Here is a 21,663-nt window from a genome sequence, read left to right as displayed (position 1 = left end):
ATGTTTAATAACCCTTTCAGTGAAAAAATGTTTCAATCTAAACCTCGTCTGACATAACTCGAACCCATTTCCTCTTGTCCTATCACTTGTCACCAGGGAGGTCAGCCCCCATCGCTCTCCAACCTCCTTTCAGGTACTTTAGAGGATGCCAAGATCTCCCCTCAGCCTCCTCCAGGCTAAACAACCCCAGTTCGCTCAGTCGTTCCTCCTAAGACTAGTCCTAAAAAGTGTAAGACAAATGCAGAATAGTATTATTGAGGAAAACTCATGGCAGCTTGGAAATTCTGAATTATTTGCAATGGACTGTTGTTTAAGCACAACATTCCTCGCTTTTTACGCAGCACCTTTGAACACCGAAGTGAGTTTAGGCGTGCGTACTGGCGGTGCGGGGCCCCGGCCACCTGCCCCAGGCCGGGCCGCCGAAGGCTGTCCCGCCGCGGCCACACCAAACAGACTCGGCCTCTCTGCCCGCCCTGATCCTCCACGGAGGCCGGAGGTGCCGGGCGCTCAGGAACGCCCGTCACGAACACCACCGGCACCCCCCCTAGCAGCCGCGCGCTGGTTCCCGCTCGCGGCGATGTGCTGGCGCCACCCCGCAGGCCGCCACCGCCCACCCTGCCCCCGCCGGCCCTGGCGGTAGCGACCCGACGGCTGAGGAGCAGGAGATGATCGGGACATGCCGAGGGGCCCGCGGTAGGGCCGAGTGGGACGGCACGCACCCCGACCTACCCCCCCGGAGAGACCCCGGCCCAGCCCGCCCCGCCGGCGGGGGCGGCCGCGCACTGCGCATGCTCAGAAGCAGACGCCGTCACCTCCTCACGCCGGCGCGCGGAGCGAGGCTGCGCGCGGCGCCGGGACCCGGAAGCGGCGGAAGCGGTTGGGCCCGCGGAGTGCAGCGGCGTTTAACGGCCGAGCGGGCCCCGGGGAGCGCCCGGCGCCGCGCAGGTGCGTGAGACCGCCCCGCCGGGGCTGCGGAGAGGCGACGACGGGCCGTGTGGGGCGGGCGCGGCCATTTTATGTCCCGCTCGGCAGGGCCGGGAGGGGAGGAACGCGGGGAGGGGGGGAACAGGACCCTCGCAGCCGCCCCGATGAGGGGGGCGGGCCCGGGGCGCCTTCTTTGCCCCCGAGCTCGGTGCCGCAGGGGTCCCTCCGCCGGCGTCCCTCCGCCGGCCCTCGGCTCCGCGGCGGACCTGCTGGCGTGGGGACAAAGGCACCGTCCGCTGGCCGGGCCGAGGGAGGCGGGAGCCCGGCCGCGGGCTTGACATTTGGCGGTGACAGGCACGGGGAGGGGCCCGCGGCGGGCGGCGCGGTCAGCCCCGCCGACCTGACAGGCACCGGGAGGTTCTCCGGACCCGTCCGACGGGACGGGCGCCCGGCGGGAAAAGCAGAAGGGTTGGCTTGCCGTGTTGGGGTTAAAAGGAAAGTGAATGTGCCTCGGGCTAATAATAATAACAACAACGGTGTACGCCCGTCTCGGAGTATTTCACAGGCTATATGTGTCTAGAAGCCGAGCAAAACCAGCCCCAGCTGCCTCTTTAGGTCTAATAATAGGCAGTGTCTGTGCACTTGCTCCAAGTAGTGTTATGCTGTGGTCTGGAATGGGAAATGATGAGATTTTAACAATTTAATAAAAGCTTAAGGTATACTGGGTAGATAAAACTAAAAGTAAAATGCAGAAAGCATTAATTAAAAAAGGAAGTTAGGGTTGAGTGCTAAGAGTAATTTTTATCAAAATTCTTTTGCAGATTATGAAATTACTGTTAGGTATTTTCTCAAGGTCTGGAGCAGAACCAAGTCTTCACAAGATTTTTTTACCAATCACCTATGAAGCTCCTGATTTTAAAGTCGCACTTCTGCAATGAAGAAAAGGAGACGGCTCGCTGCAAATCTAAACGAAAAGGTTCATCTTGGCCACGAGAAAGATACTTCAGAACAGATTCTTGTAGTAGACTGTGCACAAGAAATTGTCTCAAAGTCTGCAGAAATAGCTCCTGCAGATCAGCTTGAATCTTCCCAAGAACTTTCACCGTCATCAGAACAAAGAAAGCTCCTAAGCTCATTGCAGTATAACAAAAATCTACTGAAATACTTAAATGACGATAGACAGAAACATCCGTCGTTTTGTGATTTACTCATAATTGTAGAAGGAAAAGAATTTAGTGCTCACAAAGTTGTAGTGGCTGTTGGGAGTAGTTATTTTCATGCTTGTTTGAGCAAAAATCCAAGCACCGATGTTGTCACGTTAGATCATGTAACTCATTCTGTCTTTCAGCATTTGCTTGAGTTCCTTTACACCTCTGAGTTTTTTGTATATAAAAATGAAATTCCGTTAGTGCTGGAAGCAGCAAAATTTTTAGATATCATAGATGCAGTGAAGTTACTAAATAATGAAAGTGTTTCTAACATACAGACTGATGTGGTAACTGATGCATCTGCACCAGTAGAAACACTCAATGAACTGACAGGTAAACTATTAAATAGCCATCAGTGCACTTTTTGTGGTCGAAGTTTCTGTTACAAGAAGTCCTTAGAAAATCATTTGGCTAAAGCCCACAGATCCCTTTCGCTGGAAAGAAAACATGGGTTAAAAATGGTTGAGAAGGCCGACTTTTCCACTAGACGTTCTATGAGAAACCGTAAATGTCCAGCTAAATTTGATAACAGTGACAATGAAAGTGGGGAGGCCTCTGACAGCAATTTGGAAAAAGTCAGTTCTGACAAGGAAACATCTGACAGAAGCGAATTTGAAGATAGTGAAAGTGAATGCAATGCTGATGAAGAAGGTCAGGAAGAGGAAATGTCAGGTGAAGATTCGGACTCGGAAGAACAAAGTGAAAAAGAACAGAATGATACTGAAGAGAGTTCTGAGGCAGTTGATTCAATGGGAAATATTCCTGAAGGCTTAGCTCCAGTCATCATTCAAAGCAGTAGCAAAAAACTACTGCAGTGTCCCAAGTGTGACAAAAAATTTGATCGAATAGGTAAGAGCAAGTTAGGTTGCTCTCTTTCCTTTTTACCATGTGGTGGCGCTATTTGTATGGGAAATAAAGTGAGCCTTTTTCTCTGTCCTAGAGAATGAAGATCAGAATTTCTGTCTCCCTGATCCAGTATGGTGCTCATTTTTCTGAACGTATTAAGTTGTTATGTCTGTGGTGCTAAACAGTTTCAATAAATGAACTGAGTGCATTATTTGAAAAATCTGCAAATGCTAAATTTATTTCTCTTTCACTGCTCTGGATTCTGGTTGTTAGCGTGGTATGTAAAAGCAGCATTGAAAAAGGAGGGAAATACAGCAAGATATGAAACGATAAATTGCACAAAGTCTGAAACTTGTACTGTATTTTCTGCCAAATTAATTTTAAGAAACAAAGCTGTCATTATTGCTGAAGTAAAATAGCACCATTGTCAAACAGTCTGAAATTCTTCTATTGTACAGGATGTGTAGATGCTTATGATCTGGTCACACTGACTTCTAGCTTGATTTTTCTGGTCTGTAGTTAACACCCAAGTAATATATCATCAACTTAATCTGTTCTGTTAGGATTGTTTATGTTACAGTCAAATCTGTTACTCAGGATATCAGAAGAGTAAAAATTCCAGCTTTTATGTCTTCCTTTCCCACATTAAAAGTAAATTAGTACTGTATTCCAGAATTCTGGTGTTCTTTCAGCTGGAATGAATATTGAATTATGGTCACATAAGGTTTTGACTTCCTTTCAATCATGCGAATTAGGAAGGAAACAGTTCCTCGTAGTATTAAGCATTTTTTGGTGTTCTTAGAACAGATGCATTGTATCTTCCATCATTTTGAAATTTTAGGAGTTTATCAAAATGGAGTGGGGCTGGTGTTTGTATTAATTCCTACTCAGTGTGCTTAGCTTGCTGAGGTGAAATGAATTTTCCAAGGTTACAAATTGTATCACAGAAGCTATTTAACATCAAAATTATGGGACTTAACTGTATGTGCAATGCCACATAGGATTTTTTTTCTGAATTTGAGAGCTTTGTTATTAATATTGAAGGGCTACTGTGCAGAAATAAGTGGCTTGTGAGTATTTACGGTTGTAATGATACATTTTAGTTTCACACACACTGGAAGCACTTTTTTCTTTGCACTTTCATGACTTAGAATTCTAGTTTTGTGCTCAAAAAGTACATGAGAAATAGCATTAAAACAGGTGATGCATACAGTATTTTTTCATAAGCTTGTATTGCTGTAGACAATTGACTTGTATTTTAAATTTATGAGCTATAGTACTTTTTTATTCCTTTATCTAACCCCTAGAAGTACAATGCATATTCTACAGAGAAAAAAAAAAATCTAATACAAAGCAGAGAGCCTGCTGTTGACTTTAGGTATGTAGGTCCTTGGTGGAGGACTGAATTCTGTCCTCAGAAGAAAACTGGTAAACAGAAGAGGGAATACCAATGATGTGAAAGAAATGGGAGAGTAGTATTTTTGTTTATGGTAATATCTTGAGTCCCACATATAGATCATTTGTAAGGGTCTGTATTGTTTATTCAGTGTTTTGTTACTGGAAAGTACCTTAAAAACACCAGTTTATTGCAAAGGTGTTCTCTGTTCTGAAAAGGTTCTTCACAATCGGTGTAACGAAAGAGTACTAGTATAATTTTCAGTACTTAAGAACAGTGCGTGCTGTAGGTTTGAACAGGAGGGACTCATAACCCTTGCACAGATTTAAGTAATACAGAGCCCTTTTATTTTTACTCTACATCTTAAAAATAGTCAAGATAGAAGTGTGTGAATGAACCTTGGATCAAGTGCCTATGTGATTACTGTGCAGTTTTCAGTGGTGTAAATCAGTAGAAATCTTTAGATGCGTGTGGAATGTATGTAGATCTTGACCACATTTGAGAGAGATTATAGAATAAACCCTAAATGTGTATATTGTAGGTGATACCTGTTACGGTTTATGCTAACAAATTGTTTGTGTTGTTGTATAGGTAAATATGAGAGCCATACACGTGTGCACACGGGTGAGAAGCCTTTTGAATGTGATATATGTCATCAGCGCTATTCAACGAAGTCCAACCTGACAGTACACAGAAAGAAACACTCCAGTGATACTGACTTTCATAAAAAGGAACACAAATGTCCCTATTGCAATAAGCTGCATGCAAGCAAAAAGACTTTAGCAAAGCACGTGAAGAGGCAAGTATGAGCAAATTTGTCTCTCATTTCTGAAGAATTTTTTTTTTAAGTTCAAAAGCCAACATAAATGTATGTATGCATACAGCATATTCTGCATTATTTCTATAACTGTTTTTTTCAAATAAGTACCTTCTCAAAGGACATGGGGATTAGCAGTATCAACTAACCCGCCATAAGGAGTGCATAGGGACTGACTAAATAGCAGTAGCGGTTCTGTGGGAGTTCTGCCACAGTTTTTTACTATAAATTTTAGAATGATAGCCAGAACACAACAATCTTAATAATTACCGGTATTGCTTTTAATTTGGAGGAAGAATAATATATCTTATTTGGATTTAGATGTTGATGCTATCCTGTTGGTGATAATAGAATGGATAAACCATTTCCATGCAGATTCTTTTAGGTGAATAATTTGTTTATGACAGGTCTAATTAAAAGGTATTATTATTTACATACTGCTTTTTTTCTCTTTTATCGTAAATACCCGTAAAGCATTATAATTGAAACTGTCCTCTGTCTTAGCAGTTGTCATATGAGATTCTACAGGAGTCTGTTGTCCACACTGCTTGCCAGTTACTTGTGCCTTTAGAATTGTTTTATTATCAGTTCTGCTGGTTTGGTCATCAGCTTTCATGACAAAGTTTAGAAATGGATATTTAGTATTTGGGTGATGGTCATCTTAGAAGGTTATAACTGCTTTTAACTTCTGTCTTTCTCCTAGGTTTCATCCAGAGAATGTACAAGAATTCCTTTCTATCAAGAAGACAAAGAGTGAAGGTTGGAAATGTGATGTAAGTAATACTTCAGTACTTTTGTTTTTTTCATATAGATAGTATGTTGTTTTGTGATTGCACACTTAAGTGAAAATATGGTATGTGTTTCTGTGACATCTCAGTAAGCTTTGTGAGTGATGGTATAAAATTCCTCTTTATCTCCCAATTTAAAGACTGAACTTTATTCTGTATGTACAGCTTGTGACCAAGTAGATAATGCCAAATTGAATTTTAAAATAGTTGAAGGCACTATTTTTCATGTGATTAGCTATTACTGTTGTTAAAATGCATCAATTCACAGGTTATTAGACTTGTGTGTTATGAATACTTTAAAAACAGAATATTTGCTCTCCCGTTAATTTTGCATATCAAACACGGACCACAAAGAATACATTGTTTTGAAGGCTCTCTCAATACTGAGGAAAATAGTTGTTAAATATTAAACATTTTTTCATTTATCATAGAATCGTAGAATACCAGGTTGGAAGGGTGCTCGAGGATCATCTGATCCAACCTTTCTTGGCAAAAGGACAGTCTAGACAAGATGGCCCGGCACCCTGTCCAGCTGAATCTTAAAAGCGTCCAGTAATATGGAGTCCAGTTTAGCTGCATATGCACATCAACAGAACTGTAGATTTGTACTAAATTTATCTCTGTTTGTAAAATGATAGGATTCTTTCCTTGAATTTTCCCCAGAAGAGTTATATGTGTGAAAGTATACCTACTGTAAAAAGGAGTTTAAGGAACTTCCATTCTCTATCTGTCTGCTGCTAAATAATGTTTTAATATTTCAAATATTGTTGTGTTTTTTTTTTTTTTAAGGGAATTAGTTTACTTTTTTGTTTCAGGGCAGCTGTTTTGTTTATGCAAACTGCTATATGCCCCTATATGTCTGTAACGTTAGGTGCCGTAACATAATTACTAATCTTGCTTTGTTTATGAACTTTCACTTACAAAAATAGAGCGGGAGGTTGGGAGACATCAACTGTAGGAATTTGTAGCGTTCATCTGCTAGTGATGGTACTGTGGTTGGAGATATTACATGGTTGACCAAAGAGTGTTATCTTCCAGATGCAGTTATGTTGTGTGAACACATTACAGATTCTGTTTTTTACTAGATAAGAAACATTTTAGTAGTGAGAATCTATCGTGCAACATTGAAGTTTATTTCTTGGAAAGTACATTTACTAGATGAATGATTTGATAACTCTACTTTGTGGTGTTTTGTTTTTTTTTTTTCTTGAAAATTTTGAATTTATGTTAGGTAGAAATTTTTAAATTTGGACTGCTCATGTGCATTGGAAATGGACTTGAATTGAAAGCAGGGGTAGAATTCTAGCTTCTATAGAAGTTGGACAATGAGCAAAACCCTTAGGAGCTGTGACTTTGTTTTTAGGTTGTTTAGTGTGTTCTGAGGGCTGAGGTGCCACAGATGTAAGCTGCAGGATTTCTTCAGGTGGTTGGTTTATGCTGTAGTCCATGTGTGAACACGAGGATTTGGTGACCATACTTTAATCCTTGAGGAGTATGAGCAAATTCAAAGGAACAGTAGAGTATTAATAGTAAAGAAAAGCAAGGTGGCTATTATACTTTTTACAGGTATGGGATTTTCTTACACTTATGTTTAACATTAATGAGTTTTTAAACAAATAAAGTTGCTTATTTGCTTATTTTTTGAGGCTAAAGAGTGTTACTGAAGTGTGCTCTGAGAAACTGCACAATTTAACGAATGGGAGTTAGGTAGTACTAAATTCAGCTGTTACAAACAATGGTGGTAGTTTCACAGTGAAGTCAGTGAGCACCGTGTTGATGCATATTAAACCATAGGACCCTGATGTTAAATTGAAATACCTAGTTTAAATGCCTAAATTTGAGCTGTGGGTTCAAATCTGTAATGGAACTGCATGCTTGCTTTAATAACTATTACTAATTCTTGTACATTTAGGTTTTGATTAATCTGAAAACAGTACTAAAAAGTTCACATAATTTTAACATTGTGAAGTTCTGTATCTCTAAAATATATTTTGAGTTATATTTCTTTGTTGATATTGGCATTTTCTCTTTAATACATGCTGTCAGAGAATTTCCCAGAGGAAATAAAGGAACTGTAGTTCTACAGTAGCTTATACCACAACAGCTTTTACCACAGTCCAACCGAGCTGTCTCAACGTCCAAAACCAAGCCAAACTATTTGCTTTTTTTCCATCGGGTTATTTTCTGCTGAGTTACTGTGTTGAAACACCCTAGGAAAAGAGTCTGGTAAGAGCTGGAGTCAGTAGAAAGAAGGGGGGGCGGGACATAAAACTGTATGCAGAAGTTGCCAGTAGTTTGATTTAGGATGCCATGGATTGGCATCCTAATTTATATAGTGCAATCTACTAGGGTTTATGTAGAACGCAGATATTTTTGATGTTGACGGTAAGGCTTTACAAGTTGGGATAGAGTACACTTTTGAATAATACATGTTTAATCTTATGTTGCTGCACAGAGGAGATGAACTAAACTGTTAGAGTTTATGAATAGGAAAAAATTCTGGTTATAACTGATGTATTTTTGACAGTGTTTATTATCATTTTAGATTTGTAAGAAATCTTTCACTCGAAGACCTCATTTAGAAGAGCATATGATCCTTCACTCTCAGGATAAACCCTTTAAGTGTACCTACTGTGAAGAGCACTTTAAATCCCGATTTGCAAGACTGAAACATCAAGAAAAATTCCATCTCGGTATAGAAACCTCCTTCTGACATGTAAACAATAGATTTAAAGTAAAACCTTCCTCCACCATTGTATGTCCTAATCAGTCTGGTTTCCAGCCCACCTCCTTTTCCAGTTTTGTGGGGAAGTTGGTTTTTGTGGGCTTTTTTTTGTTGTTGTTGTTTGCGTTTTTATTTTCTGTTCAGCTGTCTTTTTGAGAAATTGTATGGTACCTAAATAAATGCAAAATTTTGGCGGGGAAGAAGAATTAAGGTTAGTTTTGTTTTAAAATTTTTTTGCATGAAATTGATTCTCAACTATGGAGTCAGATTTTTCCTGAAGTATTCCAAAGACTTTTTTATGACTACTAATTATTTCTGCAGGGTAGGAACTAGATTGGTGATAGTAATAGGAATTTGTGTTTTCAAACAGTATAACTGGGCTTAATAACTTTTGACTATTAATTCTAAATTTTTGCTTCACAGTCATGAAACTCGTCAAAATACCACGTATTAGAAGTAACTTAATCTAGCAGAAAGTGCACAAAGTCTAATTATAGTATGCCGACTGTACTAATGAGTAATCATTTGTTAGACAAAACTTTTGCTTTGTAAATTGATGAGGGTTTTTCACAAGTAATCAGTCTGTGCATCTTGTTTGGTTTAACTGACAGTTAATAATACTATGTGTGTCTGTCTCTTTGTAGGGCCTTTTCCTTGTGATATTTGTGGCCGCCAATTTAATGATACAGGAAATCTGAAACGCCATATAGAATGTACTCATGGAGGAAAGAGAAAATGGACATGTTTCATTTGTGGAAAATCTGTTAGGGAACGGTAAGGAGTTGCATGACTACTTGAACTTCAGCAGATCAGAGAAATATTTAGTGTGCTTTGTTTGATTCTGAATGCTTTCGCTTTGAGTTTTTAACATAAACGTGACCATTTCAGAGGGCTAGTGTATTAAAAGGTAGAGTCAGGGCCACAGGTAACGTGATTGTCTGATGACCTCTAAAATTAAGGCTGGTAACTGTAGGTAATTAGTTATGAGGTGGAACTATATTAAGAAAGTCGTACCTCTAGTTCATATTACTTAGGATTCCTGTGTTGTGTAAGAACATCTTGCATTTGTTTGGGAAAGAGTTTTCTGCCATAGATATTTTGGTAAATACACTGATGAGGACAGGAAGATGAGAAACACTGATGAGAATCACTAAGAAGAAATTGGACATCTACAAACACAGTTTCATGGAAGATAGAATAATCTGTACAACCTTTGCTGCTGCTTCTCTACATGGAGAAAAAAAAAAGTTAATTCAGCACTCTGAAAAGTAGAAGCTCTAAAAGTTGGCTCATAAATTCTAGTATATAGAATAAGAGCATGGGAAAGCTGTAGAAATAAGATTCCCCCCCTGCATTTCTATTCTAGACATATGAGGGGATGAAATATGAATTTTAAATAGTTGTTAACATGGCTTCTTTGCAGGTGCCTTGCACTGCTCTATAAAGGAGATCTTGTAAGTTTTCCAAATGGTGATTTATGTTTAGGTTTTGAAACAATAAGCCTTTTTTTTTTTTTTTTTGACAGAGTACAGCTTCATCTCAATAACTGTGACTAAGATTCTAGTTATGTTCTATTTGGGGAATATGAAAAGATCTGAGTTTGTGTACTGCAGTATGTTTAATTTGTTTTCCAATGACTGGCAAAGACCCCTGGAAGTATTGTAAGAGGAAGATTTGTCCCTAATGGGTTTTGTTGGTGGTGTGTATTTTTTAGTAGTTTGGTGAATAGGGTATGCACATGTTAAAAGAAAATGTACTGATGCAATAATGAAATAGTAATCAAACAATCAAACAAGCTATAAAGCACAGATAGTCTTTCATTTCTATAGAGGTCACTTTGAACTGCAAGAAGAATTTCTGTTTAAAAAAAGCCAATGTGTTTATACACTTCAAGTTTCATTAACGTTATGTAAGGCAGTTGAATATTTAAATGTTGTTGCTCTCATTAGAAAAGATAAATTTTTTGTTTAAAAGCAGTGTATACAGTAAACTTTATTGTCTGATTCCTTTGCTTAAGAGGAATTTTCACCGGCATGCACTTTTTTTTTTTTTTTTTTTTTTTTTACATTGAAAAGGTGATAGTAAAAGTGGACGTACATAGAGCCATCTGGACAGGCTGGATCGATGGGCCAAGGCCAGTCATATGAGGTTCAACAAGGCCAAGTGCCAAGTCTTGCACTCGGGTCACAACAACCCCATGCAGTGCTACGGGCTTGGGGAAGAGTGGCTGGAAAGCTGCCCGGCAGAAAAGGATCTGGGGGTGTTGGTCGACAGCTGGCTGAATAAGAGCCAGCAGTGTGCCCAGGTGGCCAAGGCGGCCAACAGCATCCTGGCTTGTATCAGGAATAGTGTGTTAAGCGGGACTAGGGAAGTGATCATCACCCTGTACTTGGCATTGTTGAGGCCCCATGTCGCGTACTATCTTCAGTTTTGGGCGCCTCACTACAAGAAACACATTCAGATTCTGGAGCGTGCCCACAGAAGGGCAACAAAGCTGGTAACGTGTTTAGAGCACAGTCTTATGAGGATTGGCTGAGGGAACTGGGGTTGTTTAGCCTGAAGAAAAGAAGGCTGAGGGGAGACCTTATTGGTCTCTACAGCTACTTAAAAGGAGGTTTTAGCGAGGTGGTTGGCCACTTCTCCCAAGTAACAAGCAACAGGACAAGAGGAAATGGCCTCAAGTTGCACCAGGGGACATTTAGATTGGATATTAGGAAAAATTTAGTCACCAAAAGGGTTATCGAGCATTGGAACAGGCTGCCCAGGGAAGTGGTGGAATCGCCATCCCTGGGGGTATTTAAAAGATAGGTAGACATGGTGCTTAGGGACATGGTTTAGAGTAGTGGTTTTGGCAGAGTTAGGTTCATGGTTTAGTAGTGGGTTTGGCAGTGTTAGGTTCATGGTTCGACTTGATGATCTTAAAGGTCCCTTCCAACCTAGATGATTCTATGATTCTATGTATGTGTATGTATGTGCGTATAAATATATATGTATTTAAATAAGTTGTGTGCTGAGTTAGGTTAAATTAACATCCATGATCTAGACTTCCTTCAAGTCTGACTTTAAAGCTCTGTCTTTATACATATAGTAACAAGGAAATCATTACATTTAAAATAGTGTCAAAAATGATGTTTTCTTTAATGTATGTTGTCCAAAGGTATGTTGGGACAGTGTTTTGTTTCTTTGCTTATATTATCTCTAGACCCAGCTGGTTCAGTAAATAGCGGATAGGTTGCCATACTGCCTTTGAATAAGTATAAGTGTGTGTATCTGAATAAATTGATGCAGTTATTTGGATATATTGTGATCCATCAGAGTTAAAGAAATTGAGAAATTGCTAGTCTGTTACACTTTAAAGGGGCAGTGATATTGCTTAAAATTAAATTTTACTGCCTTTGTTAAACAGAACGACTTTGAAAGAACATCTGAGAATTCACAGTGGAGAGAAGCCTCATCTTTGTAGTATTTGTGGGCAGAGTTTTCGTCATGGAAGCTCTTACAGGTACAGATTTTTATTAAATAAGCTGTCTCACTTAGTGACATATATGTGTTCATGTCATCAACAAAATTCTTCATACTGTATGTGTTTTGATTTATTCCAACTCTGAGAGCATTAGTAAATGCTTTAAACATGCTTAAATATTGAAAATATATTAATAACCTGTGAGAAGTCATTTAATTTTTAATACAAGATGTTAGTTGTTTAAACAGACAGAATCCCATACAAATCTTATATCGAAGTTGGCTGTTTTGCACATCTAAACCTTTTATATCTTTGTTATTCAAAGAGAAAAACAGTGGAGGACTAAAATATCCTGATAAATTGATGTCAGATATGAGAGTTTAGCTCTGTTCTCTCTTGCTTTCTAAGAGCAGTTTAAGCATACCTCAACTGAAAGTTAATTCCTATGTGAAGCATTAAAGAGACTGTTTTCTGGTATTTTGCATTGAATTAGCAGTACAGATTATGTTAAAAAAATTGCATTTTAACAAAATTGTATTTTTAAAAACCTGTATTTTATGGTTATATTTATGACTATAAATATACAGACTTCATCTAAGAGTCCACCATGATGACAAGAGATATGAATGTGAAGAATGTGGGAAAACATTTATTCGACATGACCATCTGACAAAACACAAAAAAATACACTCAGGTAGGCATTTTCTTTGTAAATTGGCTTTGAAATTACCATTTAAAAATAAGATTAAATAAAAAATTAATTATGGATTGTTTTTTTCATTACATGCAATGTTTTAGGCCTGATAAAAGTTCCTCTCACTGTTTTTAAGGTCTACTAAAATAGGGTTAATCTTAAATGTTTTCAAGGTTTAAAAGCCAAGTGTTTCCTCCATGTTACCATAGAAAGCCGAGGGACAGTCAAAAACATGTAACAATGAATTGCTTTAAAAATAATAATTAAAAAAAAAAGCAAAAGTGAAAAAGGAGGATTTTTTAAATGAGTTCAGATTTCTTTTTTTTAATAGCAATTGTGTGAAACATCATTACCTCAACACAAAAGAAGCTGTCAGTTTCTGTCCAAGTTTGTACACTGATCACTTTAATGTAAGAACATCTAAGAGGTGTTTCTGAAGTCTCTCTTATGGGAAAGAAGGAAAGTGGTGGGAGTTGGCCCTGAGAACAGCGAGATGGGGATGATCAGGAGGAAGAAAAAATATCTTTCTGTTGCACTGAGAGCAAAAAAGGTATAGGAAGAGCAAAAATTCACTAGGGACTTCTTCATTTTCAGAAAAAGATCCAAAGGGAATGTGGCCCTCTAGGAGGCAAAATACCTTCTAGGCAGCATGAAAATATGAAAGTGATCAGAGTCTGAACTTCCTCAGCCTTTATTGTGAAGGACAGCTTCTTTTTTGGTGTTTGCAATCATAATGTCTGCTATAAAATAAAGAAATCTTTGAAAACTCAAGTACAAAAAAAAAAAATCCTCTTTTCTACTCTATTTGCTTTCCCCCCCTCTAGAAAGTTACATTCTTTGACTGTCCACACTCCTCCTACTTACATGAGAAGAAATATTCTGCCACTTTGTGGAAGATCTCAAGATGACTAAAAAGAATCAAGATACTTTTAAACAGCAGCATAAAAGAAAAAGGTAACTATGTAAATCAGGATAATTAAATAGATAAATACTGTGATGTAATTTTAAGTTCTAAAAACTAGTAGCTGAAAATAATTGATATGTTTAAATAAGCTTCTCTTTTCAAGCCCCTGAATTATTGAAGATACCACACTTCAGGTGATAATGGAGGGAGTAGATTCCCTGTCATTCATTTGTACCTCTCATGTAGCAGTTGTTTGGGGAAGTGTCCCTTAACTCATGAACGTGAATTTCTCTGTAAAAATGACAAACAGTCAGTAATAGTCACATATAACAAGTGGGAAAAATCCTCACTCTGATAGAACCAACTTACTTCCTGAATTTTGTTCTTTGATAACAAGAGAATCCTTCTCAGAGTAAGGTATGGAAGAGCTTGATTGGCTGGACTTTGCGAACATGAATCTACTGTATGTCTTACAATTACAGCTCTTAGACATTTAATAAGTTCCAGAAGATTTAACCAAAATGTATTGAATTTTGCCCTTGTAGGTGAAAAAGCACATCAGTGTGAGGAATGTGGAAAGTGTTTTGGTCGTAGAGATCACCTTACTGTTCATTATAAAAGTGTGCATCTAGGAGAAAAAGTTTGGCAGAAGTAAGTGTGGAGTTTTTATAGCTGTGTAAATACTTCTGTACTGTAACTGGTTTGGTTGGGACTTGCATGTTCGTGCAGAATTCTAGTAGTTTGTGTGTTTGTTATGCCCATTACCTTAGTCTTGATAGAGATATCGTTATTATGGTTTGAAGTGGATGTCAGAAAATTGCATTCACAATTTAAGCAAGATGTATTCTTTGTAGCATAATTAAGTAAATAAAATAAAAACATTAAAAGGATCAAATTTTAGTTTGTCAGTAGCTGTCTCAATGTTGTTCTAAACTGATGATTTGCTGTAATATTGTCATTGCAGACTAGTTAAGACTGAATTATTAGACATCATTGAAGCACTGTGAAAACTATCGCACACTTAGGTATTTTAGAAGCTGGTAGCAGATTAGTGGCTCTGAAAGGAGGTAAAAACTTTGAAACCCAAGTTATGTCTTTAAATAAAATGCAAGAGGGTTTTTAAATTCTTGAGCTCCAAAAAAAAGCCTTGCACAGATTTTCAAATAAACTGAGACTTAGTTGTTTTTCAAATGGTGTTTTAATTGCTTGTACTCATTAGCATTGCGTAGAACCCATTATAGATGTGTCTATGTTGAAAGTATAGTACATTGTCTGCTTATTCTCTTTGTTTTTTCTTGGTAGTCAATAGCCTAAACCACTCCTAGTACTTTTTTTATGGTGTAATTCTGTCAAAGTAAAAGCCTGTTGTGGATGTTGGCCAAAAAATGTTACTTAAGGATATTTTTGGGGTCAGAAAAGAAGTCTTAGTGGCTTCTGCTCTTTGAATACTAAGTGCCAATCGCAGCAGAGAATAAGACTGAATATCAAAAAGAATCTAATTGACCTTATTGTTATATGGAAGCCAGGAAATAGGAATATAAGTGAGGAAATTTGGAAACTTTGATATTCAGCTATTTTGCAGGTAAAGGTTTCAGGAAAGACTGTGCACATAGCTTTATTGTTAATTAGTTTAAAAAAAATGTATCTAACATAAAATGTCTTTTCTTTAAAGATATAAAGCAACGTTTCACCAGTGTGAAGTCTGTAAGAAAGTTTTTAAAGGGAAATCAAGTTTGGAAATGCATTTTAGGACACATTCAGGTAAAAATAAAATAAACCCAAACAAAACCACAAAACACGTAGGAATGTATTTTTATGCGTGAACATTGATGGAATTATTTAATTCATTATGGTTGTTGAGCATTCAGGGCAAGAGTAGCAGGAAGCAGCAAGACCTTTCCTTTCTCATGTGTTGGTCATTCCTGAATACTACCTTCTGAATGTATCAGTTTAAATACTGATAATCCTCAACACAGGTTCATCGTATGCTCTCTGCACCTCTTCCGTTAGTTGACTGGTGGATGCTCTTGCCAAATTTACCCAGACCTTCTAATCGTTTTTGTGGTCCAGAGAATACTACATTTCAAGTGGTAATCTAAGCAAGGATTTGAAATCCCTTTAGAAAGGTTTATGTCATTTTATGTTTGACTTTGTTTTTCCTGCCTTATGTTTAGGAACATCATTGTCCTTTTGAAATGTATAGAAGTACAAATTAAGCTCATTTAATACCAGTATCATAACAATTTAAAGACTGTTCTTTTTTATTTGGTGTATATTCAGATTGTCTTCATGTGTACCTGACAAATCCCAAGTATTGAGAGAATTGTATGTAAGGAGAAGGGTATGCTAGTATAACTTCTAAACAAACTTCTAATGGCTCCTTTGATTCCAAAGTTGATACTAAACATATGTTCTTTGTTTTCAGTAAAATTCTTTTATACTAGGTCTCTGTGCCATAATCCATGTGTGTATTTGCATATTTATGTGTGACGTGGTGTTACTCCAGAATAACTAATTGTTACTTCTCTGTCTTTACAGGCGAGAAACCCTACAAATGTCAAATTTGTAATCAGTCTTTTAGAATTAAGAAGACGTTGACAAAACACATGGTTATTCATTCAGATGCTCGACCTTTTAATTGCCAGCACTGCAATGCAACATTTAAAAGAAAAGACAAGCTGAAATATCATATCGATCACGTTCATGGATCAAAGGCTGCAGAAGAGGCATTGACATCTTCAGAGGAAAAGCTAGTCTCCTTACCAGTGCAGTACACCTCTGATGACAAAGTTTACCAAACTGAGGCTAAAGAATACGTGGAACAGTCCAAAGCATATCAATCAGAAGCCAAAACTTTGCTACAGAATGTATCTACAGAAGTATGTGTGCCTGTAACTCTGGTACCAGTTCAAATGCCTGATCCTCAAGCTGATCTAGTACAGCATCCTACTCAGTCACATGGCATTCTTCCTCCACAACCTGAGCAGACAGATTATCAACGAGCAACGGATCTATCATTTCTAGAGAAATACACTCTAACTCCACAACCTGCAAATATTGTTCATCCTGTAAGGCCTGAGCAAATGTTGGATCCTAGAGACCAGTCATATCTTGGAACTTTACTGGGGCTAGATACAGCTCCTCCTGTACAGAATATTTCAAACAATGAACATTCATGATCAGACCATAACATTCCACCTAATTTACTAAGCCGTTAGCCAACAGAAGGCTGATATGGCAATTAAGATTTATATTTTATATTTTATTTGGACTCATGAGTCTTCTGCGTAGTTTTGGAAAATCAGGTTTGTTTACATAATATTTGAACATTTAGGCACATTTTGATGCATACTGAAAGAGTGTTTCTTGTGATTTTAAGAGTTTTTAAAAATCTTATAGATGGTCTTTTAAAAATTATGCTCTGAGATATCTTTTAAGGATAGTGGCTGAAAAATGTAATTACATATCTGGCTGTTATTTTTTAAAAAAAATTGCCTTTCTGCATCTCACTTTGAGTTAATGTTTTAAGTGTAATAGAAAGCATTCTGGAAGAATAAGGACTATGTCAAATTCATTAAAAGTTGTAAGGGCAGGCAGGGATGTAAAACACAAACTTTGAATTATGTTTCGTATAGAAATTAAAATATAATTTTACTTGAACCCTCAGGCATTTTGGAGGGTTTTAAAGTCTGCCGGACTGTGAAGCCTAGCCAATGGACACAGGAACTAGATTCTTCTGAAAAGTGATTCAGATATTTTATGAAGACACTAAACAGGGTGTTTGGTGATGCCCCTGAGTATAACTAGGTTGCCTAAATTTGGCCTCTTATTTCTTCCTTGATCTCTAATAATGAATGATGTAGGAAAATCTAGACAATGGTATTGTCTAATTTTCTACAGCTAGTCCTGTATCATTTTAATATGCATTTTTTTCTTGCTTTTTCAATCTTGTTTGTCTTTTAAAGTGTGCCCCACACTCTAACTTTGAATGAAATGGGAGTATTTGCAAGGTCATTTTAATCTATGAACAGTCATAAAGGATTGGTGTGGTTTATCCTTGTTAGAGCATAAGTTATAACAGGGTCCCACATTAGCATGCCCATTTTCAGGTTATCTGTGATAGAGAAGAAATTTAAAGGCTATCATTTCCAGAACAGTACTCAACTTCTATTTAAAAAAGAAATAATCAGTAGTTATAAATCTCTTGTGAGTTGCTAATGAAATTGTTTTGTTTCTCACTTTCTTGTACTGTGTTTATAAAACGAAGTCAAAGTCTTGAGAGTATTTTATGTCTTTAATTATTTTTAGCTTTTCCTTTACTAGACATAAGGGTTTTTTCCAAAAGAACCATTTTGAACTACAAGTCTAGTGTAATTCACCATGAAATCTAGTATAATTTAACCTCATCAAGCTTTCTATTTTACGCCTACTTTAAAAATAATTATTCTGTGTTTGTTTGGTGAATATTATGCCAAAGAAAGTCTCTGAAGTAATTTTATGATCTTAATTATTCCTCACAAGAACTATGTGTTAAGGCAAAATTTTCCCCAGTTTTCCCGATTCTTAAATTATTATCTTAAAGTTTAAAATGGGAAACTGGACATATGCGTATTATTGTAACTGTTAAATTTATCCAGTGACCTGAGCACAAGTGATCTGTGGTGAAAAGCTCGTTTATCATCCCCGTTCTATAAACTCTAAATGGCACGGATCATTTTAAATCCTATTCAAATACTTTGGTGTTAGATTCTTTTAATCCCCATCTACTTCAGTGTTGTGCAGTTTGCAGGAGAGGGGCCAGAGCTGCCTGAATGTTCATATTTTGAAGCTTGTACCCTAATGGATTCTTAACCTAAACACACCAAAGATTTCTGTTAGCTGTTAAATAGTGGCAGAGTTATAGAATTTTAAGTGTTACTGGTATTTAAATAGGACTTAGCCAAAGAAGCACAATAGAAGTCCTAAACTTTAAAAGTTCAGTTTCTAAAACAGGACTACATATGTTAACTGTTCTATGTTTGTATCTCTAAAGGAAAATTTAGAGCTGTGCTCTGGGAATGTTCAGACTGACATGCTGTAAATATATCTGGTAAGAAGCTGAATACTAGCAAATACACAGCAATAATGAGGCCATTGAATGCCACCTTCTGAAAGGACACTATCAAGTACTACCCTTCCTGCTTTCGAACTCCACCTTCATCTCCTTTCAAAAGAAAACTGTCTCTGTCCTCTTTACACTCCATGGCTTGAAAACTAGTTTATGTGTAGTTTTCAAGTTGACATGTATGTATCATATTCATATTACCGCATGTGGACATGAACCATGATTTCCAGCATTTGTAATTATACCGTTCAAAATAACCCAACATCAGTGGTGTCAGTGCAGTTCTCAGACTAAAAAGCCTAACTCTTTGTTATTTCTTGTCTTTTCTGTCCTACGGTAGAGAAAAATACTGTAGGGTTTTGACAAAACAGTGGCTTAAAAATAGTTAGTAACTAATTTTTTCTTTTAAAACCCAGTCTGTTTGGTAGGCACGCTAGGAAGATACTAAAATTGAATTTGGAGCATATTTACTTGATAATGTCCTTTTTAAAATTCTTTCATGATTGTGCCTTTTATATATATTCTGAATAATCGCTTTTTCTCTAGTTCAGTTGATTATTCACAAAACATTAAGGTCAATATCTTCCAAAGGGCTTCATGTTTTTGGGTGCCCAACAAGAAACAGATTATAAAAGGACTCGTTTGTCAGAAAAACGAGCACTGTCTTTTCTGGTTGGGTGACCAGAATTACTAGGCATTCCTGGAAAAAATGACCTACTAGTTCTTTGGCATTCTTTTATTTGCAGATAACTCTACTAGTTAATGTTTTTACCTGCTGGTCAGGCTGGATCATTGCCAGTTGACAGTAAAAGAAAATAGGAAAGCTTATTATGTGCTAGATACATAGTTTTTATTTTTTTAATATCATGAGCTATAATTCTTATGGCTTTACATCTATTTAAAATTCATATATGAGCAGAGTAAATTTTTGTGGACTGGTACTTCATTTGGTAGGTGGAAGGAGCTGCTCTCTGCTTGATGGAGGACAGTTCCTCTTAAGAGGACTGGAGTTGAAGGGCAGAGATCTGCACCTCACAGCTGCATGGGTTGGAACTCCTTAGGTGTCTGGCACCTCCATTTTAGCATGTCTATGTTCGCATCGAAGAGTGCACATCCTGTTGATCTGGAGCGTGCTTTTACAATAAAGGCTATGTTTTATCTGGCAGTCATTGACTCAGTTGACCGTTTGTTGCCAAAGAAGGAAGAAGCAGGTCTCTTAAAAATATTTCTAAAGAATGATCAGAGGCACATTGCAAAAAGTTGGTCTTTTCCACATGCTGACCTTTGGGGAGGAGAGTGGAGTCCGTGTTGGTACTCTAAACTGCTGTGTGGTTCTGAGAACTTACTGCACTCGTTCTGTTTAAACGTTCAATTCTGTATTTTTTTGCTGAACAAATTTCTGGTTGTTGGCTGGGTTACTGCCTTTAATTCTTTAAATGGATTTTATGTTCAGTTTATTTATTTATATTGGAATTTCCTGTTTGAGCACTGACACTTTTCCTACAGAGGTATGGCTCTCATGGGTTCTTTTTATGCTGAACATCAGTAATGGTAATGGTAATGGTGATGATATATCTTCTGTAAGGCTGTGGTTTCCTTAAAAATATAGCGCTACTTTAGTCTGGATTATAATTTGGGTAGTTATTTTTAAAGATGGGTCATGCCAGAACTCAATGGCAAAAGATTTATTTGGTATCATCAAAGAGCTGAGCTTATTTCCCTTGTAACAAATGTGGAAGAGCATTCAGAACTCACCTCGTAACGTGCTTCATTGAACATGAAATGTGTTGTGGAGTGCTAAAGAATAAATGACCCTCGAGTTTTTAAATTTAAAATAATTTCTGTGTAGAAGTTCATGAATGTAGAATTATGAATGAATACTGAGAAGACTGATGAATAGGTTTTTTCCCCTGAAAATGGTAAAAAAGATGGGAAATTTTCTGTATTGAGTTTACATGCATAACTGATCCAGATTGCATGTTCTCCATATGACTGAAATAGAAGGGAAATTGAGTGCATTTATCCGTAGGTCCTTATCACTGCTGTCACGTGTGATCTTTTTCTATGATACCATCTCACAGTGATCAGGTTGTTTCATCGTATGCACTGAAGAACGACACTGGCAGAATATAATGCAGGGCAATCACTTTGCCTAAGCCCGGAAGGATCTTTTTCGTGGTTCATAAGAAATGTTTTGGTTTAAAAGGATTTGATGGAATAAAGGTAACAATGGCAAATTTTTTTTAATCCCCAGTAACCATTTTGATCATGTTTTAAATGTTGGTCCTTTTATATGAAAGAATAAGGTAAAATAAACTCAATATTTTGTCATTGGTATATGAGATAATGTGTTTTAAATGTGATCTGTATAGGTTGATATTTTAGATGGAAGTCTTTAAGTAAAGTTGTCTTTTTAGGGGAAATTCTTTGCTGTAAGGAGAAGTTAGGAAGCGTACTGTAAATGTAGAAGTACTCAGTCCTATGTGTAATTTTGTTTGTTATGGAAAAGTAAAGTTTCTTTTGTCTTAACATCACTTGCTTCACAGGATTTCTTGCAGGGGTGCTTGTGCTAAGTTTTCATTTCTGCCCCCCCTTCTTTTTAAAAAAAAAAAAAAACAAAAACAAAAAAACAAAAAAAAAACCCAGCACAGAAACACAGTATTCTGTATGTCTTTCAGTTCCAAAGCTCATGACAGATAAAACAGACACGGCAAACTTTTTTTTTTTCATCACATCTGTGCGCATCTCATTCTACTCTTTATTTTAAAATATTTTGTAAATTAAATTTATTTAG

The 21,663-nt window shown here is 37.4% G+C and overlaps 1 protein-coding gene across 1 annotated transcript; it reads left to right on the top strand.

Moving 5' to 3' along the window:
• The first annotated feature begins 851 nt into the window (after positions 1-851).
• ZBTB41 (zinc finger and BTB domain containing 41) lies at positions 852-17,128 on the top strand. Its single transcript, XM_082484270.1, has 11 exons — positions 852-945; positions 1,746-2,981; positions 4,966-5,173; positions 5,895-5,964; positions 8,525-8,672; positions 9,349-9,478; positions 12,111-12,206; positions 12,755-12,861; positions 14,311-14,416; positions 15,438-15,526; positions 16,304-17,128. The coding sequence occupies exons 2-11, from the start codon at positions 1,859-1,861 to the stop codon at positions 16,942-16,944; spliced, it is 2,718 nt and encodes a 905-aa protein (XP_082340396.1). The 5' UTR covers positions 852-945; positions 1,746-1,858; the 3' UTR covers positions 16,945-17,128.
• Positions 17,129-21,663: the final 4,535 nt, after the last annotated feature.

Source organism: Vanellus vanellus, assembly GCF_965231255.1.
Source record: "Vanellus vanellus genome assembly, chromosome: 5".
Classification (NCBI taxonomy): domain Eukaryota; kingdom Metazoa; phylum Chordata; class Aves; order Charadriiformes; family Charadriidae; genus Vanellus; species Vanellus vanellus.
Note: the sequence above shows the minus strand (reverse complement) of the source record. Positions and strands in the feature narration are given on the sequence as shown.